At 45.1% G+C, this 24,564-nt stretch overlaps 1 protein-coding gene across 1 annotated transcript in view; it reads left to right on the forward strand.

The window, feature by feature from the left end:
* The window catches only part of Znf831 (zinc finger protein 831), an 88,631-nt gene extending 84,556 nt beyond the window's left edge, over nt 1-4,075 (forward strand). The window contains exons 6-7 of the mRNA XM_052184479.1: nt 1,480-1,667; nt 2,606-4,075. Of these exons, the coding sequence (XP_052040439.1) occupies nt 1,480-1,667; nt 2,606-3,400 (983 nt within the window). The 3' untranslated portion in view covers nt 3,401-4,075. The remainder of the gene's footprint in view (nt 1-1,479; nt 1,668-2,605) is intronic.
* The last annotated feature ends 20,489 nt before the right edge of the window (nt 4,076-24,564 follow it).

A 24,564-nucleotide genomic window follows, 5' to 3' on the forward strand; every position in this document is an offset into this window, starting at 1 on the left:
TGAGGCCTACAGTAGAAAAATCCCCAAGAAGACCACTAAATTGATTTTTAAATTACCATTTCTTTTCTGTCCTTTTCTCCATTACTTATTTTCCCTCCTTCAATTCTTGCCTGTCCTGTCCTCCCTTCCACCTTCTTTCTAGCCTTCTTCACCCCCTCCCCTCCTTTGTTCCTTCCTTCATTCTTTTAAATGGAAAAAAAAAGAACCTGCAGACTTTATTATATGCTGAAGGCATGAGTTTTAGCTTGCCCAGAGAGAAATCAAACCATAGACAGTTTGGTTTTAATATCAAACTAAGAAGTGATTTTAATATGTTCCTAGAAAGGTAAACAGGGGAAGTGGTGGGGACCTCAGAACTTATTAACTCTGAGGAAAACAATTTTGTTAAAAAAAAAAAAAGGCAATGCAATATTATTGTTCAGCACAGCTCAGCGGTGACAGGTGTGCACCTAACCGTGATGGAGACTTAGAGGAGGCACCACACAAGGTGTGGCGTGAGGGATATACACGTGAGGGCGCAGAGGATGGAAATGACAGTTGTGCTGTGTGCAAGGGAGCTAAAGTCTTGAGGGAGGGTCTTAGAGGAATAGCTGCTCTCTTCTGAAGTTGCAGGAGGTCATAGGTCAACCTGTAAACATTGAAGTGTGAGAGAGAGAGAATTGGGGGGGGGGTGAGAAGTCTCGGAAGATTCCAAAATAAAACAAGATGGCTGGGTGGGTAGGCTTGCCGGCTTTCCTCATAAGCAGAGAGGCTTGAGGTTTTAAACTTAATGCTTGTATAACTTTCATCAAAACAACAGCAGATTTGACGGGGTGCCCGGTGTGTGTCTTCCAGGGAACCAAGCATTCCGGAAACTTTTTTTATTTCCACTTATCTCATAATGAAATCTCACTCCCTGGAAAGAACTTCCCTGTGGTTCTTTTGGCCCGATTGTGGGTCCTTGTGAGGAACTGGAAGAGAGAGCAATGGGGGACCAGGAGGAGTAGGTGGGAGAGGCTAGTCTGTCTCTTCCTTTCCCACAGGGAGACAGCTGCCACAGTAAATGTCAGTGTCCTAGGTACCCACACCACCCCCTGCTGCCTGGAACTCTGGTGGGGAACTTGTCATCAAGGAGCCCAGGGTCTATTGAGTTCTCTTCTTGCCACCTGGCTCCAGGACCTGGGGACTCAGAGCCAAAGAGACCTCGGTGGAGGGAGACTCTGTAATGAGGACAGATACCATGTCGGACATGATTTACAATGGATGTAGTTATGTAGTCTTCAACATAGGGGCTTGTTTTGGCCATTTCCTTCCTTGAAGGAGGCAGAGACAACTCATTTGGCTGGGTGTCAGTTGGCTGGCGGTAGTCAGGGTGCAGTGCATGCCATGCGAGTCAAGGCTCATGGAGCTGAAGGAAGTTGTGGAGACTCAGCCTCGGTGTCATTCTTGCCTCGCTTCACGAGTCTAGATGTACAATAACAAATGCATTCCTTCCTTCAGGTCTAAACATACAAGGGGAGCCATCTTGTGCCAGCAAAAACTTGAGTTTCTGCTCATGGGAGCAAAAACATGAGTCTGTGGCTCATGGGAGCAAAGAAAAGGAAGATGATTGTAGTCAGACTTCAGGACCCATGTCTCCTGGCATGAGCTCAAAAACCATCTCAGAAATAGACAAATCAACTTTGAAGGTAAGAACCACCATTCTAAGGCACTGACATCTATCTGTCCTCTAGACTTATGCCTTTATTCCTGTATTCATACCCATGTGGTAAAATACTCTGGTCTCCTCTAGGACTCCCCAGAACCCTAAAAACCATACCAAAACATTTGTAAACATTCTACACTGAAAGATTAACCAACTTTGGAGCTGGTGAGTCAGCTCAGGAAGTAAACCACCTGCCGTGCAAGTGCGAGGACCTGAGTTCAAGCCCCGGAGCCCTTGTTAAAGAAATCTCAGAGCCCATATCAAAGCTGGGTGCATATTTGAGAGTCTGTAACCTTAGCACTCTTACAGGGAGATGGGAAGTTGAGACAGGAAAGCCTCTAACAGTTCCTGAGCTAGCTAGCCTGGTGTGTGCAGACAAAAACAAGGGGAACCAGCTGTGACCAAGGTGGAAGGGTGACTTACACTCAGTGCTAGCCTCTGATTCTGATGTGTCACATGTTCAATAGGCAGACTTTGGTTGTGGAACCTTTGGGATGTTTTATGGAAAACTCAAATCCATGTGATTAATCCCCACAGAAGAAGATGCTACCATACTTCAGATGCTCCTACAATGTAAAATCATTCCAGGCACACCGTGTTGAAACCACAGGCCCACTTTACCAGTTGTGCTAGCTGGAGTTGGGAAGTGTGGGATTGGCTGGGTAGTAGAGTTGTTTGCCTTCAGAGCCACATAAGATCACAGAATGACCTATTTGGTATCACTCAGGAGTTTGGCTAGGGTCAGTGAGCTGATTCGCTATTAATGGAAACTTATTGAGGGATCTTATTGAGGTTCCCCACTCAGGAAAGATTCATCAAGACCTCAAGACATTGTTTTCATTGTGGACTGTGTTTCTAACCAAGTTTTCTTTATACCAATTATTCTTTTCCCTATTTATTTTCCTTTGCGCTTTGTTGTAGGATATTTCTCCAACCACTGGTGAGCATAATGACTGTTCTCAGGAGAAGGAGCATGCTGATGAGTCCAGACTATCTCCGAAATCTAATATGGACTTGGCAATGTTTCAGGAAGATCTGCCTCAAGGCAAAGGTCTTGATGTTGGACCTCCAGGAACTCAGCTGCTACCTTCCCAGGATCAAGTCTCTATAGTTCCCAACTTGTGCTTCTCCCCAGATGTTCCAGAGCTGCCTTCTTCCTTTAGATCCAAAGGAACATTTCCCCACCATCACATTGCTACCTCTGTGGCCGCTGTCTGTGTTTCTGTGGGGATAAGAACGGGGCAAAAAACACTGGGGGCTCACGGTGCAGAGTCCTTTGCTGAGGAGACCCTGGCACGAAAGTCCCCAGACAGAAGAGCCACATCAGACAGCCTTCCACAGGTGCTCCTGCCAGGGAGGCCTTCACCTGGAAAAACTTTAGAAATAGCACCTTCAGGACCAAGTTCAGTCAGTTCACACGAGGAGGAAGCAAGAGCCCAGGCAGATTTTCCTGTGTGGAGCCAATATGGGTGTGGGGATCTGACTGTCCAGGGTGCTGCTGCTTCAGGAATCGAGAGTGGGACTTGTCGGGCTGAAGGATTAATTACCCCCAAGACTGTCACAGCTCCTTCTCACCCTGGACAACCCTCAGAAGTCCCAGAAGTTCCTTTGAGATCCATCCGAAAGAGGAGTTTGGAAGGAATGAGGAAGCAGACACGGGTGGAGCTCAGCGACACCAGCAGTGATGACGAAGACAGACTGGTCATCGAGATATGACGTGATTCCAGAGAAAGATGATGGCCAAGGCCTGGGGATCTTTTGGGATAGACATCACCACGTGTTGTGGGCACTGAACTTTATTTATAAAACATCTATAGACTAGGAAAGCCATCTACGATTTCTTCAAGCCAACTCTAACCAACACAGTGCCCAGATTCAGCCATACCTTTCTTCAGCTTCTCTTGGGCAGACCTGGGACTCTTGCTCATTCAACTGGAAGAGTTGAAATGGTCTAGAGGGATCATTGCAAGAGACTCCTTGTACACAGCTCCAACTTGATGCTGTAATCCTCATTGCCTCGATCCAGTAAAATGACACTAATTAGAAGAGCCATGTGGGACTTTGATCAGTGAGACCCGCATTGGGTCGACACACCTGTCATACTGCTACTAAGTTAAGAGTGGTAAACACATCTGAGGTCTCTGGGGAAGCTTGAGAATGAAGCATGAGGTTTGAACTGGGCACCAAGATGGCTCCATGCGGTTTGGAGACTAACTCCAGATGCACTCAAAAACTGGTCAGGGCCAGCCATCTTTAACGGATACTGTAAATATACTTCATGATGCCTAAGACCCTTTTAAATGTTGCACAAATGGTCCATACTTGTTTCTGGTCCAGTAACACAAGCACGTGTGTCCCTGTACTTGGTGCCTTTTCTTTTAGAACCCCCCCCTCCACCCTCTCTACCCCACTCCCTCATTCCCCACCCCCCCCCAAGCCCTGGGATATATTTTTTCCTTTTCTATTTTTTAGGTCTTGCAAAGGAACATTGCATTAAGTTAGTAAAACAGTCACTGTAATGAGTCATTTTTATTTTTGAGGGGAAAATTAACTTATTTTCCTCTGATTCTTTTTGTCATATTGGGCTCTGAGCAATTTCAGTTAGAGGGTTACATTCTAGTCATCTGTGCAGCCTGTACTGACGCCTGTGCCTCGTGGTGGAGCCTCTCTGACTTCCCCCGGAAGCTTCCATGGCATAAAACTAATTGGAGTTTTGACGCTGTTTTACATCTTGGTAATTTTATTTTGGGGGCTTAGTGTTACTTTGCTGTCAAATTAAATCAGCCTTTGTATTGTGAATCTCAGAACAGCACAGATCAAATCCCCCAGCATTCCAAGCCAGTGTGCAGCATCTGCGGAGGCAAGGTCTGCGTCAGCCAGCCGGCTACGCAGGCCTCAGGTTCCCAGCCGTCCTCTCCTTCACCTTGAATGGGAGAGGGAAACTTCAAGAAGTTTACACTGCTCAGTCCTCTAAGATTTTCTACTTGCCGTGTGATTTTGTACAACTTGTGATTTCTAGCTGAACTGTTGGCTTAACCTCGTGGTCATGCTGGTCACATGACATCTCGTGCTCCCAGTTCCCCAGTAAGGCACCTCACATGAGCGCACGTGAGCGCAAACATGCTTTCAAAAGTCCTTATCTGTGAAGAGGTATGTTCCAATTTCAAATATTTTCACGTTACCTTTCCAGTTTTGCTGCTATTCACAGAGAACTTCAATGCAAGAGCAACTTCCTATTTAGTGTATGTCTGTGGTCATCACACAGATGAGATGAGAAATATCTCATCCATCAAATCCCAGTCAACAGCAGTACAGAGGAGCAGAAAACAGCTAGACACCACCTCTCTATGCTTCTTTTTTTTTTTAAAAAAAATTACTTAATTTTTTTTACTATCCAGTCATTATCCTCCTCTGGTCTGCCCTCCGACAGTTCCTCATCCCATTCCTCCTCCCCTGCCTCCAAGAGAATGTCCCCACTCTCCCTACCCTCTAACCCCCATCCTTTACCCCCACACTACTGCCTATCACCCCCTACCAGGGGTCCCCACTCCCTGGGGCCTCAAGTCTTTCAAGGGTTAGGCGAGTCTTCTCTCTCTGAGACCAGACCAGGCAGTCCTCTGCTATATACGTGTCAGGGGTGGGGTGGGGGTGGGGTGGGGGTGGGGTGGGGGGGTCAGACCAGAAGGAGAGTGATGGGCGTGTGAGTGGTTGCCCTGTGGATGACCTGTGCCTGAGAAAGGCAGTGGAGGAAGCTGTCCGAGCCCCATTGCAGAGTGACGCGACCCAGTCTTTGGTGAGGAGGGCTTGCTAATGTCCCAGTGCATGAGACACGAATTCGAGACCCGGTCAGAGAAGCTGAGCGCCTGTGGGGCTGAATCCTGGTGGGAGTGGCTTCTAGAGAAACCTAGGTCTCTTTGACATCAGTGTCTTCATAGCTCAGAAGTGTTCCCCACAGAAAACATTGCTCCTGAGTTGTCATGTAAAGATGCTGAAGAACATGCTGGGATTGCTAATGCACAGATACTGTTCGGATACGACTGCTGTGTAGTGTGTTGGCTTATGGACCTCCCTGGAACCCCTGATTTGGGGCTGCAGTCACCCACCTTATAAATCGGAATTAATATAACAGAAAGGCATAACACTGAGTGGAAGAGACCAGGGATGTAGGTGGAGCTGCCTCCTCTGTCTCAGGGGTACAGGGCAGCAGGGCAGGGCAGCAGGGCAGGACAGCCTTCTAATCAGTGGCACTCAACCCTGTGGGTCATGACCCCGTTGGGAGTCAAATGACCCTTTCAAAGGGGTTGCCTACGACTACTGGAAAACACAGGTGCTTACTGTATGATTCACATTATCAAAATTATAGTAATGAAGTAGCAATGAAAATAATTTTATGGTCAGGGGTCACCACAACATGGAGTCTAAGAGGGTCACTAGGCCCACATCACAATCATAGGTCCAATAAAGCATACTGGGAGATCTGCCTCTTCCAAGGTAGCTGCCGCCACCCCACCCCCCCAAGGCTGGATCTGACATAGCAGAACATGGATTCCATCTCTTTAAAATCCCCACGTCTCTTACAAAGCTAGGGAACTTGCTGAACCTGCGGATTCACCTGGTCACTTAGTGCCAGCCTTCCAAGGGGGGTCGTTTACTTTAAATCAGTGGGTTTGTGAACTCTGTATTTCAATAGAACTTTTGAAAAAATCAAACAATTATTTTGAATAACCTTGGGAGGAACTAGCTACTGAAAGACATCCTAAAGTAAGATACACACACACACACACACACACACACACACACACACACACACACTGGTTTGGTTTAGTTTGGTTTTAATGAGGTGTCCTTTTGATACTGCACCAAATAGTCACTGATTTTTACAAATCTAATTTTCTTAAGGCAAAATACAATCATAAAAAAAATGATGGGGTTGGAGAGATGGCTCACCGGTTAAGAGCACTGACTGATCTTCCGAAGATCCTGAGTTCAAATTCCAGCAAGCACATGGTGGCTCACAACCATCTGTAATGAGATGTGATGCCTTTTTCTGGTATGTCTGAAGATGGCTACAGTGTACTTACATATAATAAATAAATAAATAAATCTTTATTTAATAAAAAAAAGAAAATTATAAGACAACTTTTACCCATAGACCCCAAAACTCAGCTTGGGTTATTAAAATAAAATTCTAGAACTACCAGTCGACTGTCACTGCAGTTTGACAATACTGCAAGCATACACCACACAATGGATCAGGAAACACATGTCTAGTTTTTGGTGCTGGGGCTTTAGCTCGGTGGTCTAGTGCATGTCTGGTGTGTGTGAAGCTCAGGATTTGGTTCCCAATACTGCTTGTAAGAAGCATGTTAGGGCAAGGCCAGCCCCTTTTGGCCAGCATGGCACTTTCATGTACCTTCATGCAGGAGTCTTGAGTCATGGGTGCCTCCCCTCCCCCCACGGACAGGAGCTGCAGGGCTTCCAGCAAGTGTGGCTGCTCATGGTGTCTGATGCTGGCCACTGGCTGTCCTCCTGAACTGCTGTGCCTGGCCACAGTTTGAGATGCGTGGAGGAATGGGCCTCACCTCTCCACTTGGCCGACTCTTAAAGCTTTGTGAGTTTTGGTGGCTGGCCTGACCCTCCTTGTTGCCTTGGGAACTGCTCCCCCCCCTCCCCTTAGGACTAAGCTTGGCATCTGGGAGGAAGCTAAGAGATCAGTGGTGCTCTGCTCTCAACCTGTGGTTTATTTGCATGGTGGTGGAGAGGGCTGGCGGTGAGGGAGCTAGGGAGGAAGAGAGAGAGAGAGGTGGGAAAGAGAAAGTCTGAAGGGGGGGAATGAGGGAGGGGAGGAAGGGAGACAGGGAGGAGAGATAAACAGATATTCTGGATTCCAATAAAAGTGTAGTTGACAACTTGGGGAGTAACTTAGAACTGACTGGACCTTCCCTTTCCTAAATGCTGCCTGCTAAAGCTGGCATCTGCACTCTTAGTCTCGCACCAGTGCAGTGTGACCACTGGCCTCAGCATGGAAGATAAAGGACTCTCAGTCTCATGCCAAAACTATTTCCTGGAGTTCACATCCATTACTTAGAGTGATCTCATTATTCATTTCTCCCCCAGCAAAGGAATTTGCATTTTGCACAAAATTTACCTGGTGCAGCAGAATCTTACAGTTACGGGATGCTGGGCTGCTCAGCTCCGTAGCTGAGGGACAAAATGGCCCACATGGCTTGGGACTGTCAAATTCCTACAACCGCAACAAGGAGGCTGACTCCAGGCAGCCCCCAGTTCAAGAAGCACTGGCTTTTGAAACACTACATTTCTCCATCTCTTTCAAAACTCATTGCATGCAGGTTTCAGGATAGAGAACAGTGTTGAGTGCTAAATTTCAAGCCGTGCGTGTGTCTTCTCCACACTTTACACTGATGGGGCAAATGCAGAGTTTGGTCTGAAGGGACATACGAACAAGTGAGCATATTGTGTCAGCATTAAGAGGGGTCAGGAAGAAGTCAGACCTGGCTTCTGGGAGCATTGAAGAGTCGTTGACCTGTTTCTGTGATCAGACAATTCCCTTGCTTATGGTGGGGGAACACTTGGCTTCTTGGGTGATGAGTATCCCCCACTTCTTTCTATGGCTAAGTTATTTTGTTTTGATAAAAATAAAACTTAAAATGAAAACGTCTTGTGTGATTTATTAATTTTAGCCCGAACCATCCACCATAAGCTGTGACTTCCTATAAAACTTCACTTCTGATTATTTGCAACCCGTTAATTAGACGCTATGTTAGCCATGTTGGAATTCCATTCTAGTCAATGGAAGGATAGATGATAGCAAATTGCCCTGTCTTCTTGTGCTGTTGCTATCTCCTAGTGCCTCATTCCTTACATGGCCTGCCTTAACTCATAGTTTCTAACTTAAAAATGCCTGTTAAAATTCTTAAACATAACTAAACTTTGAAACCACATCAGAGTACTTACTATCCACAGTGCAACAATCTAGAACTTTCCCCTTTGGAATTGACATTTCTTGGAAGCTTAATTCTATTCATCAACAAAGGAAACATTGTGCTTCCAAATCATACCTCTTTGTGAAGACAGCTTGTGTGTTTGTTACAAGAAAAAGGCAACAGGTTTCCCAGCCCAGCGTAGTGTTGTCCTTCTGCACGTACAGCCTTGGGGGGTCAGTGGGGCCGACATGTGCTCTGTGCGCCGGCTCCTCAAACTCCAGCTCTAAGACATCAGCCCATTAATCTTCAGACTTCAGTCCTTTGAGAAGCATCTTAGTGGGTTTTTTTTTTGTCATTTTCCCAATACAACACTCACAGATATGTTATTTACTTAATCTTCTTATTTAAACATCTCTGCACTACAGGAAAGATTATTGCTCTAAGCAACAGTATCTGTGAAATGGTTCAAGTTACGTGAACTAGTTAGGTATCTTTTCTAATATACATTTAAGCACAAAGTCATTAAAGTCATCCATCTGTGTAGCACTTAAATATCATCTTTATTGCCAGGAATGGCGTGTTCACTGCACTTGGAGAAACAATGAGACGATGTAAAAGATATAGCTTCTCTCAGAACCTCCTCCAATTGTTCCACTTCCCAGTAAGCATAATTTCTGCCCTCATCTTTTCTCCCCCTCCAAGAAGATATTGAAATTGATGACCACACATAGAAATGTAAACATACAGGTACGTTTTCTCCATCAAAAATGTACGGCTGAGGGCTGGGGAGATGGCTCAGTGGTTAAGAGCACTGACTGTTCTTCCAGGGGTCCTGAGTTCAATTCCCAGCAACCACATGGTGGCTCACAACTATTTGTGATGGGATCCGATGCCTTAATCTGGTGTGTTCGAAGACAGCTACAGTATACTTACATAAATTAAATAAATAAATATTTTTTAAATGTACAGCTGAGAGGCTAGAGAGATTGATCAACAGTTAAGAGTGCTGTATTGGTTTTATAAAGGACCCGAATTCAGTTTCCAGCATCCGCATTAGATGGCTCACTATTGTCCATAACTCCAGCTCCAGGGAGGAAATAGCCCCCTCTTCTGGCCTCCACTGACACCTGCATTCACAGACACATACACATATACTGTCTCACATGTATTCATGTAGTTAAAAATGAATAGGTAAATGGATGTGTTAGTGCTCACCTTTAATCATGCCATCCAGTAGGCAGAGGCAGACAGATTGATGTGAGTTCCAGCCAGCCAGATAGGGTATATAGTGGTGCTCTATTTCAAACAAACAAACAAACAAAACCCAAACAAACAGCAGGCTGATTTTCCCCCCTGTGGCTTATATTTTGGGATGTGTGTGGCTAGGGGATAGCCTATAACTATATTCTGCTAAATGAACAGACAACTTGGGATGACATATTGCTGTAGCCACAGACCAGTACATCTCTCAACCCCCATTTCAGAAGCTTCTTGCAGTAGATGGTAATTAACACTGAGCCCCACAACTAGACAATGCCCAGCGACTGAGGGACTTTGGAGTACTCAGCCACAAATGGGATGTCTTTATCAAGCCCTTCCCCTTGAGGCTCAGCGGCCTTTGCCAAAGACTGTTAGAAGATTGTGAGATCCAGAGGTGATGGACAACTTTGAGGAAACACCATCTCTAAGCACACAAGGGCTGCCACACACAAAAACTCACAAGAGACTAAGACAACACACATGAGACCTACACAGGTTCAAACCAGGCAAAATGCCAGCATGGCGCTCTCTCTCTCTCTCTCTCTCTCTCTCTCTCTCTCTCTTTCGCTGTCTCTATGACTCTCTGTCTGTTGCTCTGTCTCTCTCTGTCTCTCTGTCTCTCTGTCTCTGTTTCTCTGTCTCTCTCTGTTGCTCTCTCTGTCTCTGTCTGTCTCTCTGTATGTGTCTGTGTCTCTGCCCCCCCCCTCTCTCTCTCTCTCTCTCTCTCTCTCTCTCTCTCTCTCTCTCACCATGCAGCTCTTAACTACTTTTCCAAGCACCACACCTGCATGCCACCATTCCTCCCGCCATGGTGCACCTCTGAAACTCTAAGCCAGCCCCCAATTCAACAATTTCCACATGCTGTAGTCAAGGTGTCATTTCACACTGTTTCTATATAGCTAGGGATTCTATTGCTGCAATAAAATACCTTGGTCGAAAAGCAAGTTGGTGAGGAAAAGGTTTATTTGGCTTATGCTTCCATATCACTGTTCATCTCAGAAGGAAATCAGGGCTTGGCCCTCCCTCATCAATCACATTAAAGAAAATGTCTTAAAGGCTTGCATATAGCCTGATCTTATAAAGGCATTTTCTTAATTGAGGTCCCCTCCTCTCAGATGACTTTAACCTATGTCAAGCTGACATAAAATTGTCCAATGCAGTGACTAAGACAGAATGTCCCTGTCTATGTCAAACACACCTGAGGCAGGGCCCGTGCTCAGGAGTAGTTGGCCAACAGACCTAGAACTCCTAGTGAAACAAAAGGAATAATTAAAAGTTTGCCCCCCAAAACTCCCAAAACAACAACAACAAACAAAAACCCAGGGCCAGATAGTTTTAGAGCAGAATTGTACTATACTTTAAAAAAAAGAGTTAACGCCAACACTCCTTAAATTATTCTGCAAAATAGAAACAAATATTTCCCAACTCATTTTATGAGGCCATAGTTACCCTGAACCAAACCACATTAAGACCCAACAAAGACAGAGAATCACAGATTAATTTTCCTAATGAACACAGTCACAAAAATTCTCAATAAAATGCTTGGAAATTGAACCGGTGAACACATCACAAAGATCATACATCATGAACAAGTAGGCTTCATCTGAGAGATGCCAGCATAGTTCAACATATGTAGACCAAGAAACATAATCTACCATATAAACAACCTGAAAGTCAAAAAACCCACATGATCATCCTGTTAGATGCAGGAAAAACATTTGATAAAATTCAACATCCCTTCAAGATAAAAGTCCTGGAGAGATTAGGGGTACAAGGAACATACCTCAACGTAACAAAGGCAGTTTGCAGCAAGTCCACAGTCAATATAAACTTCAATGGAAAGAAACTCAAAGTAATTCCATTAAAATCAAGAACAACACAAGGTCATCCACTTTCTCTATACTTATTCATTATAGTACTGCAAGTCTTAGCTAGAGAAATAAGACAGCTGAAGGTGTCTTACACATTAGAAAGGAAGAAGTCAAAGTATTGTTATTCGTATATGATATAATAGTATATACAAGTCATCCTAAAAACTCCACCAGGGAACTGATAAAACTGATAAACACTTTTACCAAAGTAGCTAGATACAAAATAACCTCAAAAACAATCAGTAGCCCTTCTATATACAAATAACAAACAGAATGAGAGAAATAAGAGGCATAACACCTTTCACAATAGCCTCAAATAATATAAAATATATTGGGGGTAACTCTAACCAAGCAAGTGAAAGACCTTCATATAAAAATTTATGACACTGAGGAAAGAAATTGAAGAAGTCATCCAAAGATGAGAAGATTTTCCATGCTCATGAATCATTAGGATTAATATAAAAATTGCTGTTCTACCAAAAGCAATCTACTCAATGCAATCCCCATCGACATATTTTTTTATAGATCTAGAAATGACAATTCTCAACTTCATATGGAAACATTAAACACTCAGGATAGCTAAAACCATCCTGAATTCTAACAGAGGTGGAGGATGCATTGCCATTCTTGAATTCAAGTTATACTACAGAGTTAGAATAAGTGGAACAGCATAGTATTGACATAAGACACATGATCAATGGAAGCAAATTGAAGACCAAGACATAAATCTACACACTTATGGACACCAAATTCCCAGAAATACACACTGGAACAAGTGTGTATGTTCAACACAAAAGCATTTTCAACAAATGGTGCTGGTCTAACTGGATGTCTGATGGCTGCTGTTGCTATTTTGATTGTGAAGATTCTGTGGTTTTGGCAAGCTGGGGCTGAAGAATCAGCTGTGATTAACAAGATACCAGAACTACTAAAGCCAAAACTTTGCATTACTGGGACTATTGATGCTGGTTAGCTGGAGCTAAGAAATTAGCTGTGATTAAGCAGAGACCAGCATCATTGAGGTGAAATCTTCTGGGAAGTGTTTTCTTAGAGTACAGAGGCTGTGTTCCAGAAATAGCCAAGGTTGTACCTTGTGCTGTGACTGGACTTGGTAATATGTAAGAGTCACCCAGATGGTACTGGTTTTGAAGGAATGAAGGGGTCATGAAGAGCAGCCAAGGCTCAGTACTGTGAGAGGCCATGGAAGGCCATTGGTGAAGGTGCAGTCTCAGTTGCAATTGATGGCCCAGGACTGAAGGCGTCATGCAAAGGAGTTGAAACTTGGCACCATGAAGAGAGCCTATGAGAAGCTATTGGTGAAGCATAGTTATAGCAGAAGACAGCAGTGTTTTGGATATGCCAGTGTCATGAGTTGACCAAGAACAGCAGCAGTGGAGAACAGGCAGCTGGAGCCTCGAAGACAAGGTTGTGCTACAAAGGGCAGAGCTGGAAAGGTGATCAAAGCTCTTGGAGGAGCCCAGAAGATTGTGAGTGGATCCCAGACATTGGAAGGTTGGAGTCTAATTTTGCTTTTGATTGTGACTGTGCCCTGATATTTTTCCCTCTTAAAGTAAGAGAGTATTTTAGTGGAGCCCAGAGTTAAGAGATTTTGAATTTTTAAAAGTTTTTGAATTTTAAAATATATTGGATATTTTAAAGGAATTGAACTTTTAATATGTAAAGACTGTGGGACTCTTAAAGTTAATTAGATCTTGGGGATAAATAAGAAAGTAAGCGTTGAGGCTTAATAGTGATGTGTTTATGTGAAGAATAGTGTTGTGTCAAGTTGAAGGGGTCAATTGTACTGGCTGGTTTTGTGTGTCAACTTGACACAGGCTGGAGTTATCACAGAGAAAGGAGCTTCAGTTGAAGAAGTGCCTCCATGAGATCCATCTGTGGGGTATTTTCTCAATTCAAGGGGGAAGGGCCCCTTGTGGGTGGTGCCATCTCTGGACAGGTAGTCTTGGGTTCTGTAAGAAAGCAAGCTGAGCAAGCCAGGGGAAGCAAGCCAGTAAGGAACATCTCTCCATGGCCTCTGCATCAGCTCCTGCTTCCTGACCTGCTTGAGTTCCAGTCCTGACTTCCTTTTGTGATGAGCAGCAATGCAGAAGTGTAAGCTGAATAAACCCTTTCCTCCCCAACTTGCTTCTTGGTCCTGATGTTTGTACAGGAATAGAAGCCCTGACTAAGACAACACCCTTACTGATCAGGGAAGTGCAAATCAAAAATATCTTGCTTTCTATCTTACAGCTGTCAGAATGACTAAGGTCAACAACACAAGTGACAGCTCATCTGGTGAGGATGTGGAGCAAAGGGGATATCCCTCCATTCCTGGTTGGAGTGCAAACTTAGAACCATTGTGGACCTCAGTGTGGCAGCTCTTCAGGAATATGGGCATTGACCTACCTCGAAATCCAGTTGTACAGTTTCTGGCCATAAATGGAAAGAACTTGTTATCCTACCACAGAGACATCTGCTCAACCATGGCATGGTCACTGTTGTTGCTCTATCCATAATAGTCAGAAATTGGAAACAACCTAGATGCCCCTCCACAGAATGGATAAAGAAAAGCTAGTATATTTGTTTACACAGTGGAGTAGTTCCCAGCCCCCCTTTTAAAATGAAATCATGAAATTCCAGTAAATGGCTGGAACTAGAAAAAATCATCTTGAGTGAGGTAACTCAGGTTCAGAAAGAGAAATATGGTACTCGTTTACTTATTAGTGGTTATTAGCTTTTAAGTCAACGATAAGCAACCTACTCTGTAAAACCAGAGGTTAGGTATAGAGTAAGGGATATCAGATAGATCTTCTCAGGAAAGGCAAACGTATGTATGGATGGGGGACAGTTGGAATTGGAGGATCAAGTGGAGAAGGGAAGGGAATATTCGGGGAAATAGCTAAAACCAAGAACAATTGAAGGGAGAGTTTGTAAACCCAATACAGTAGAAACTCTTTAAACTATATACATAAATGAAGGCGATGTAAATGAAATTGCTAGATAATGAGACAGAGTCCCAAATGAAGTTTCCAGTAATGGGGTTGGGTGTAATTGATCTGTTAGCCAACCCCCCCACCCCCCCCCAATCCCCAAAGAGGCCATCGCTAAAACTCAAGGTTGCTCTCCACAAACTGACTACAAGGGCCCATTGCAGAAGACAACATCTATACAACTTACTGAACATGGGGAAGAGCTGCTGCCTGCACAGTGCCCTCACCCGGATGTGCTAGCGTCTTTGGTACAGGAAGGTATTAGGCATGAAACTCAAAGTTACATAGATACCATGCCAGACACAAACCCTTTGATCTACATGATGTCCCGTCTGGAAGACAGGACAATCATAGATGCTAGGGCATCGATATGCTAGGGCATTGATATGCTAGGGCAATGGTGGCACCAAGTGTGTGGGGATAACCAACCACTATCTGATTTGACTTAAGGCTCACTCTAAGAGGTGAAACCCACACCTGACAACTCTTGCATAACCAACATCCTAAGACTGAATAGTCCAGGGACTTAGGGTAAAACCAAATACTACTGTTCAAAAACAAAAACAAAACAGAATTCAAAAACACAACTTCACACACAAAGCCATACAATGACTCCTAATGACATTCCTCTACACACAGGTCAGGACCGCACAGCCACCATCAGAGAAGCTTCCTCCTGGAGCTGACAGGAACAAACACGGCGACCCACAGCCAGACAATATGCAGAGAATGAGAGACCTTGGAGCACTCAGCCTTAAATGGGATGTCTGCATTAAATCCCTCCCCCAGGGCTCAGGGAAGTCTGTAGAAGAGGAGGCAGAAAGAGTTTAAGAGCCCAAAACGAAGGCCCAATGAATCAGTGTCATGCATTTGAACTCCGAGACAAGGCAGCGTGCACAGGGCCTGCGAAGGTCTGCCTCAGATGGGGCCTTGTAGCTGACAGGAGCAGTGGATACACGCCCTCATCCCTAACACAGAAATAATCTCTAATTGATAACTACTTGTAAGTGAAAACTTATTTTTCTCCAAGGTAGTCTCACTGGGGGAATGCTGCGTGCACAGCAGTGGACGGCTGACGGAAAACAAGTTTAGTGGGATCTTTGGGGTTCCTCGGCTCATACTTTATCTTATATATCTTCTGTCTTCTCCTCCTACAGGTCCTTTGTGTATCTATTATGGCTTCCAGTTTAGTGTTTTGATGGATTTCTGTAGTTTACAGAGAAGTGGGTTTCTCTTTCTTCTCTTGGATACTTGCCTTCCTGTTTGCTTTGCCCAGTTCTGCTGTGTTAGTTTTTGTGTGTTCTTTTTTCTTATTATGTTATACGATTAAGTTTTATTTCATTATTTTCTCTTAGCGGCCTTGTGCTTTTTTAATGAGAGACAGAAAGAGTGTGTGTGTGTGGGGGGGGTGTTTGTGTGTGTGTGTGGGGGGTGTTTGTGTGTGTGTGTGGGGGGGTGTTTGTGTGTGTGGGGGGGGTATATCTGGATGGGAGGGGAGGTGGGAGGAGCTGGGAGGGGTAGGAGGAGGCAAAACCACAATCAAGATATATTATATGAGAAAAAAAATCTACTTTCAATAAAAGGGGGGAAGCCAATTGGTAAAATCAATAAATAAGCAAGTGAATAATAAAATAAATAAGCAAATAAGTAAAAACTTAGAGCTGGATAAGCACTCTTCCAAATCAGAGTGACATGACATTAGTTGGTCTCAAAGGGATTTTGATGTGTTATCTTGTTGCTTGAAACTATTTTGCGGGGGAGGGGGGACAGTGAGTGTTAGTTGTTTGCTTAGTGAAAGTGAAGGAACTTCTAAGGACACGTGATGAGGTGTTCTGCTCACACGGCATGAGGTGAGAGTGCAGATGGGCTGCCTCCTTACCTCCTCTGCTTCTAAATGTGAAGCAAATGGATTTGGCCACAGCCGACATCTGTGGAGAGCAACTTTTGAGCCTCCTGCTTGGTAATCATCAGGCTGTGACTTGGTAATCATCAGGAAAGACTCTGCTGTGGCATCTGGGTCCTTTGTCTCCCACTGTGGCAGGCTTGTTTTCAGTTTCCCTCAATTTTTGCCAGAGGCAAAATCAATGTCCTCTATCACTGAGCATCCCAGGGTTAGTCTATGGCTGTCTCAGCTCAGAAGTTGGTAGATTGTTATTCTGAGCCGGTGCGGGGGATTGTTCTCATGCTGTCCCCAGAGAGACCCAGACTTGCCTACTCTCCGTGTGTGGTGCTATGTGCAACAGAGTAACAACTTTCAACCGGATTGAGGCTTCTCGGCTCCATTGTAAACAACTTTATTTTTTCTCTTTCTAACAAGTAGGTATCAAGTGCCTGGATCCTGCAAGCAGGCATAATAAAGATTTGAGAATGAAAACACGAAAACACTTGTATGAGAATGAGTGAAATATGGGCGTGTCTTTGGCTTAATTAAAACACCGAATGCAAATATACGTTTTCTCAGCTAAGAATGAGGTACTACCTCAAGCATTCAAACCCACTTCTCCCCTGCTTCAGGCCGACATTCTCAGCTACCAGCAGGAAGAGCCCAGAAGGTGGCAAATGGCGTCTGGTGCTTAGAGTCTTAATGAACCTCCTGGGAGCTTCAGTTTGTCCCAGGGATCATGGGGCACCTCTGCATGGTGACCCAGAATAACTTTGGTCTGCATGCTGGTTCCCAAGTACCAGCCTGCAGGTTGCCAATAGCTCCTTGAAACCCTCAGCAGCTCCATGCTAGGCCTAACGTCTGGAGCAAAACCCCAAGTGCCTGGTGTGTTCCTTTCCAATTGCAGAGAGAGCAGATATCACCCTTGCAGGTCATGCTTGTCAAGAGGGAAACAGTGCGTCTCCCAGGGAATACTGGGCAATGTCTGGATACAATGTTGATGTCACAGCATGAGCCAGTAGCTGGAGGTGTAGACTGAGCTTTAGCATCCAGCTGTTCACAGAAAAGATGGTCCATAACAGGAGGAGCCTGGGATGCAGTGTCCATGGTGATGAGCAAAGATGTCCCGGTATAGGGAGGCAAGCTTATAGTGTGCCAAATACAGTCAAACTGTTGTTACTTTGTTTCTAACCCAATTAGCCGGTAAAGGAAATCTCAACTCAATCAGTAACAATATAAGCTATTAGCCTAGATTGGACAGATCTCCCACTATACTTCTCTATTCCCATCTATATTATCCCACATAACTTGCGGTTTCTCCAGGTCATGAGCTTCTCATTCTGTAGCCTCTCCTAGCTCCTCTGCCTTCCCCTCCATCCTCTGTAGCTCCCCCCACCCATCCTTTCCTCCTCCCCTAAACTCTCAGCTACTCCCCCTTCCTCCTGCCCAATCATTTGCTCTAGCCTTTATTTGAAAAGTTAAGGTGGGGAGAAGGTTCAATCCATGCATCCTGCAATGGCCAGGCTCTTTGTCCACATAGAAGCTCAATTTTCATTTAGAGATTTCTCTTGAGGATTATGCCCTTGATGGAAAAAAAAAAGATTCAGGAGGAAGGAAGGTAACTCAAGGGCTGTTTACTGTTTTCTCATCACTGCACACAATTGACAATTGTCCATTAGCTACTGTCCTGTTGCCATGACAACACACCTGAGGAAAGCATATACATTGGCTTACAGTCTGAAGTTCTAGTCCTCCTCCTTTATAGTGGGACAGCCGAGGCAGCAGGAGCGTGAGGCAGCAGGAGCGTGAGGCAGCTGGGCATGCGCCCTGCAGTCAGGAGGCAGACAGCAGTGGAGGTCAGCAGTCCGCTCACTTTCTCTTGTTACTCAGCTCACGGTCCATCTTGTGGAATGGTGCTGTCCACATCCAGGATGGTTCTCCTCACCTCCGTTCAATGAGTCTAGAAACTCCCTCACAGTCCTGCTCAGAGCTTTGTTTCCCTTTGTGATTTCAGAGCCTGTTGGGTTGACAATCAGTGGTAACCATCGAATGTGACGTAGACATGTACATCAGAGGGCTGGGTGCAGCTGACACCATACAGTTCCATTCAGACAAACTCAGAGAGCCAAGATCTGGCCCTGAGCACTTCGGTTTGGTTGCGATGACCCCTGTCTTTGGTTGGTACCTTCTTCCTTTTAGGGAAAACTAAATCCCTAGGAGGAGATTTCTGTGCCTTGAGTATGAGGCAAAGCTGTTGCTGATAGCAGGGCACCACCCTTGTGTCACCATCTCTGTGCAGGCCACATCCAGCCTCCCAGATTTTCCACTGTGCCCTGCTATCCTTGCTAAGAAATGGAAAGAATGACATATTTTTCTTAAAAAGAGATGTTCTGCTTTGAGGTTTGAAAGTATCGATGGATTTCTGGTTAACAGGAAATTGCCCAGAAAATTAAATCATGCAGATGTCCCCCTTGCCCCTCAATGTTCCAGTTCATCAAGGTTCCATTGTGCTCATCTCTGCAAAAATAAAAGTCTTCGAAGACGCTTAGACTCAAGGAGATGCCCATGACTACTGTGCCGCCTTGTCGTTTGTGTGTTTCCTCTTTGAGCACTTTGGCAGAGATCACAGAGCAGACAAAGGGAGATTCGAGCAGTAGGAAGACGAGACCAGGAAGCCTTCAGAAAACAGATGCACGCATCTTCCATTATGAGACAGTCCGATGCTGAAAGAGCATGAATTAATTTATAAACCTACACAAAGGAAATAATGGAAAAATACATCTCAGGCAGTTATTGCTTTTGTGCTAAAAACAAGTGATTCGGAGAAAATAACCACAAAGGGCTTGATAGGTTCATCTTATTATCTTGGGTTTTTTTTCCCGGTTTTAAAGTTTTAAGGGAAGAATGGAGAACAAGAAAGATGTCTCTGTTGTTTCAACAAACACTGAATGGCTGTTTAGTATGTTGCCAGGCACCAGGATTATACTTTCTGTGACCTTTTCTGCTCCTAAACTTACTTTCAATGGTGAGAAGGAAACTTCTAGATATCTCATTATTGATTACAAAAGCCGGTCCCAGGAAGGCCATTTCTTCTCATTTTTTCTTTTCCTTTCAAAATTATTATAATTCTACTTAGGGGCGCAGCTGCAATTATCGCACGTTGTTTCCCCCATATTGAGTCTTCTGTGTGTGTAGGGGCGGGGCTGCAAGGCCGCTTTATCCTAGGCCCCAGGAAGCATCCATTTCCAAAGAAAGTGCCCTGGATTACTTACAAGGACTTATGAGGATGTCTGGTCAGTTCCCTGGGAATCAGGCTAAAGTGGAAATCAGTACGCTTGTGGGTTTTATTAAGGAGCTCACTGGTACCCACGTAGGTTGGGAGGTAGGCAGGTGGAATACTGATACAGGGACCCCAGGATGCTCCAGGGTCTAAATGGCTCTTGAGGTTGACCAGGCTTGGACTTTCGATCTCTGCCTCTGTCACTCACAGGATGTGGGTTTCTGGGACTGCCCGAGAAAATCTGCAGCCCTGGGGAGTCAGTCTTCCACATCTGAAGAAGCCTGTGGCCAAAGGCAGGCTATGAACAGCCACTCCCAGCAGCTGGGGCTGTGGTCTGTCGTTAAGAAGTATCTAGGTAACATCTCATCGTATGTGTGCTACACTGTCATGAGCTTGTACTTCCTTCCTCTCTCCTCCCTCTGTTCTTTCCTTTCTTCCTTTCCATCTTCCTTCCTTCTTCCCTTCCTTCCTCTCCCTCCCTCCATTTTCCTTCCTTCCTTCCTTCCTTCCTTCCTTCCTTCCTTCCTTCCTTCCTTCCCTCCTTCCTTCCTTCCTTCCTTCCCTCCTTCCTTCTTTCCTTCCTTCCTTCTTTCCTTCCTGCTTCTTAATATCCAGGCAATATCCACCTGCCATCTATGACCCAGGCATAGCTTGATGGAGGCATTAAGCTAAAACATTACACTTGATTTATTTACAACATATGATAAATTCTAGGAAGAAACCACACCACACAAGAGCAGAGGAGGCCACTGGAGTTACCCAGAATAAGGGGTCCTTCCCAACTAACTCTGAAAGGGAATGGGTTTTCCAGGTGGACAGAGCTTGGAGCTGGAGAGACTGAGAGAGCGACTTTACCCAGGTGTGCAATGAGGAGATGAGACGACGGAGGTTCCTCTGCAGCGGTGAGGGCTTTCAGAGTAGGGCTGAGGACAGTTTTATCCTAAACATTGATACTTTATACCATGTGTGGGAGACCTGCAACAAAGGTTTTTCTGAAGTTAGGGAGCTACACATTGGCTTTCAGTTCGTTGTTGCTGGTGGTGCTGCCGGGGCCTGTCATGGGCTCTGCAGCCTCTCTCCTGCATTCAGCCCAAGTCCCGGCTTGAATATAAATGGACATTAACCAAGAGGGATCCCAGGAATGGATGTGACTGAGCTAAGAACATCTTTATTCAAAGTCACCGGAAGAGCTGAGCAAAATCCCCCACAGACCCCTTTGGGTTTTTGTCTTGCTATCTCATTTATGTTGATCTGTGTAATTTTCACAAGAGCGCATTGAAATGGCACATTCTAGATGAAGGAATGAGACTCAGAAACAGTCAGCAAAGGCAGCCGCAGTTCATAAACTACCGAATAGACGCATGGATGGCTTCTGCAGCTTTGCCGACTTCACCATCTGTCTGTGGGAACAGGTGAGAGGCTCCTCTGGCGTCTAGAAGACTCCCAATGTCTGCTCTTGTGTCCTATAGGACTCACAATGAAATGTCACTGGGGAAACATTGGGAAACAGAATTTAAGTGAACTGAAATATAAGAACATTCTAGAAACTCAGACTCATGTTTAGTCTCTGAGCCCTCTGCTGCTCTGTCTTCAGGGAATGGCAGAAGAGAGTTTTGAAAACACGAATGTGTATGTGTGGCTGGGGAGCAGACCTCGACGATTCGTGGACCTGCTTGGGATTCATTCAGGGCCTTCACTGGCTGGCTCCGTTTTGTTCAGCTCAGACTTTATTTAACATAGATTTAGGCTTTGAAAAGCTTAATCTTTTCAATTAGTAGCTGAGCTCTCCCCCGTGAAGATCATTCAATTAAAAATCCAATTCATAGGTCAGTGTCTCTGGCTTGCCTTTTATTTGGCGCTTATCAAAAATGGTACACAAGGGGCTTACGGGGAAGAGCACTTTAAAATGTGCGAGCTCTGGGCAGGTGAGATAGCTCAGCAGGTGAAGGAAGACACATGCCGACAAGACTCACAGCCTGCGTTTGATCCCTAAGCCCACAGTGTGAGAAGAAGAGAGTAGACCCTCACAAGCGGATTTAGATACACATGCACACGCATGCGCGCACACGCACACTCTTTTTTTTTTTTAAATACTCTGTCTTCAATGAGTCAATGCTAGGAGACAAGGAACAGAAGGTACTTAGTGGTCTCCTAGTAAGGAAACTGTCGAAAGTCCAAAATATTTAACATTTTAAGCTGCCTGTAGCCCATAGGCACCAAGAAAGCTGCCTAACAAAGATGAGCTAGGTTCATTGTCCCAGCCTCCATGTTCCTGCGTGGGCTAGAGCAGGCTAGGCAAAGCTCGATGATCTCTAGGGGGAAGGGGGGTTGGCGGGCAAAGGGGCTTATAAACAGGCCGCAAGCTCCTGCTGAGGTAACTCAGTTCTTTCAAGTGGCAAGAAAAGTAAAACTGAGATCTCCTCTCATGGAACACACCTGCCACAGTGTATTAACAGAGCCAGAGATGGCTGTAGCCCTCAGCCAGGACAGACCCACAGACAGGGGTGCAGGTGAGACCCCCTCAACCACCACAGCCTCACTGTGTAGGTTTCATCATTACTTTATCCCAGGAAGATAGAGCTCGTGGGGTGGGGGCACACTACTGGCTTTACAATCAGTTCTTTAGATATTACAGGCAGATTGAATAAAATGACCTGCTACGGAGCAGCAGGGAGGCTAAAGGTGGAAATTGAGTTGACTGCTACCCCAAACCAAGATACCGGGGTGGGAGTGGGAGCTATATTATTAATCACCATGGTGGGCGCTCCTTTTTGGTTTCCTACACAGCAAGAGGAAAGGTAGCTTTCAATTACAGACACATGAATTTCAAATGAATACCTGGTGTACTTGAGAGGAAGCATGCAGCCCCGGGCCTCAGCCAAGTGCACCTGGCAGGAGCCAAGCCATCGCCTTGTAAAAGGTGCAATTAGAGAAGAAGGGGTGGGTGCCACAGGGGCATGCACAGCTCGCTGTTGTGAGGAGCTCCCCTCCTTCCTACACACTCTTGAAGTAGCTCTGACCGGCAGGTATTACACATCTGCCTTGAACACAACAAGCAACTGAGGTTGTTCTCAGCCATTTTCTGCCCTTGAAGTCACAGGGACAAAGGGTGGATTGTGTCTGTGATATTCTGGAGGTCCCCAATGCCAAGACATAGTGTAGCATTGGAGAGCTTTTTCTAATTATGAGTTCTGCAGCACTGAATGTTCCTAGAACCTTCTCTGTAATGCTTCCAGACTTTGCTCTGTATTCCTACAGATGACTGTGATGGGGTTAATTCTAAGAATGGATGCTGGTTCTCCTTACCAAAGGAGTTGCTTCAGAGAAAAGAGGAACTCTCTCTAAAGCCCTCACCACCCCTCCCCTGGGCTTGAGGCTGGCTCTGACTCTCCTCCATATCCCAGTCTCTCCTCCAGTGGACAAGGAAGCATAAGAAACACCTCCCAGGTTGAGAACATTCATGTGGAAACAGTTGTGGCCATTGACACCCTAAAAAACAGCCAAAACCCCCAAAGCATGTCGGTTAAAAATTCTATATTGTAGATCAACTAAAACTTATTAATAAAGAAAAACAATTTCTGAAATATCTATTATAAAATAGCCACCCATGTTTTTTAGTTTATAAATTAAAATGAGAAGCATGTAACTCTGTTAGCTAATCCACTTTGTACTAATAATACTAACAATACTAAACACACTGCATATTTTTAAATAGAAAACAAGACTTTCCAAAACAATTTCATGAAAAGACAAACACGGCCCACTGTGCTTGCACATGTCTCTAAATTCTTTTCTTTTTTCTATTATTTATTTATTTATTTATTTATTTATTTATTTATTTATATTTATTTATTTAATGTGTGTGTTTTGGATGCACACATGTCTGTGTTGTGTGCCTGCAGTAGTTCAGAGGCCAGGGGAGGATGTTAGTTAAGTGAGCTGCCATGCAGTTGCTGGGAATTGAACCTGGGTCCTCTGGAGGAGCAACCAGTGTTCTTAACCTCTGAGCCATCTCTCCAACCCCTCTCTTTAACATCTGTTGCCATGTCCCATTCTGTTGTCTCTGGAAGGTGCCCCTCCGCATAGATTAAACACTTCTCTGGGCAAGTGGTGAATCTACTTCCTGAAGGAGCTTGGAGTGGAGAGCCCACACCACCCCTTTGAGAACCCCTGTGTCATTATTTGGGGTGAACTGTGTAACAGGAAGATTTGGGTCCAGGACGTGGGAGGAGAGGCAGAGCTGGCCTTTGGACCCAGTTGTTGCCCTCTAGCTTCTGTGATCCTGCCTCCACTATCTATCTGCACATGATGCTGGCAACTAAAGGGAGGTCTGGGGTCCCTGCACAGCTTGGACAGTCAGGAAGCATCATGACATCATGGAGAAGGAGATACCCCCCATCAGTCCTCCAAGAACTCCTACACAGTCCGCCAGCATCGCTGCTATGGCACTTTGGACTTGAGAGTCATTACGTGTCTGAGATTGTTTAAAGACTTGCACCCCTGTCTGAGAGCAGCTCCAGGACTGGAAGCCACTCACAGAGGGCAAGCATATCTCTGTCCATCCCGAGAGCTCCAGAAAGCCCCTGGCCACTCACTAGATGGCTCCTTCCTTGGCTTGCTTTGCGGAGGAGTCAAACTGGATGTGCCCATAGC

Source organism: Apodemus sylvaticus, chromosome 5 (assembly GCF_947179515.1).
Source record: "Apodemus sylvaticus chromosome 5, mApoSyl1.1, whole genome shotgun sequence".
NCBI classification, from domain to species: domain Eukaryota; kingdom Metazoa; phylum Chordata; class Mammalia; order Rodentia; family Muridae; genus Apodemus; species Apodemus sylvaticus.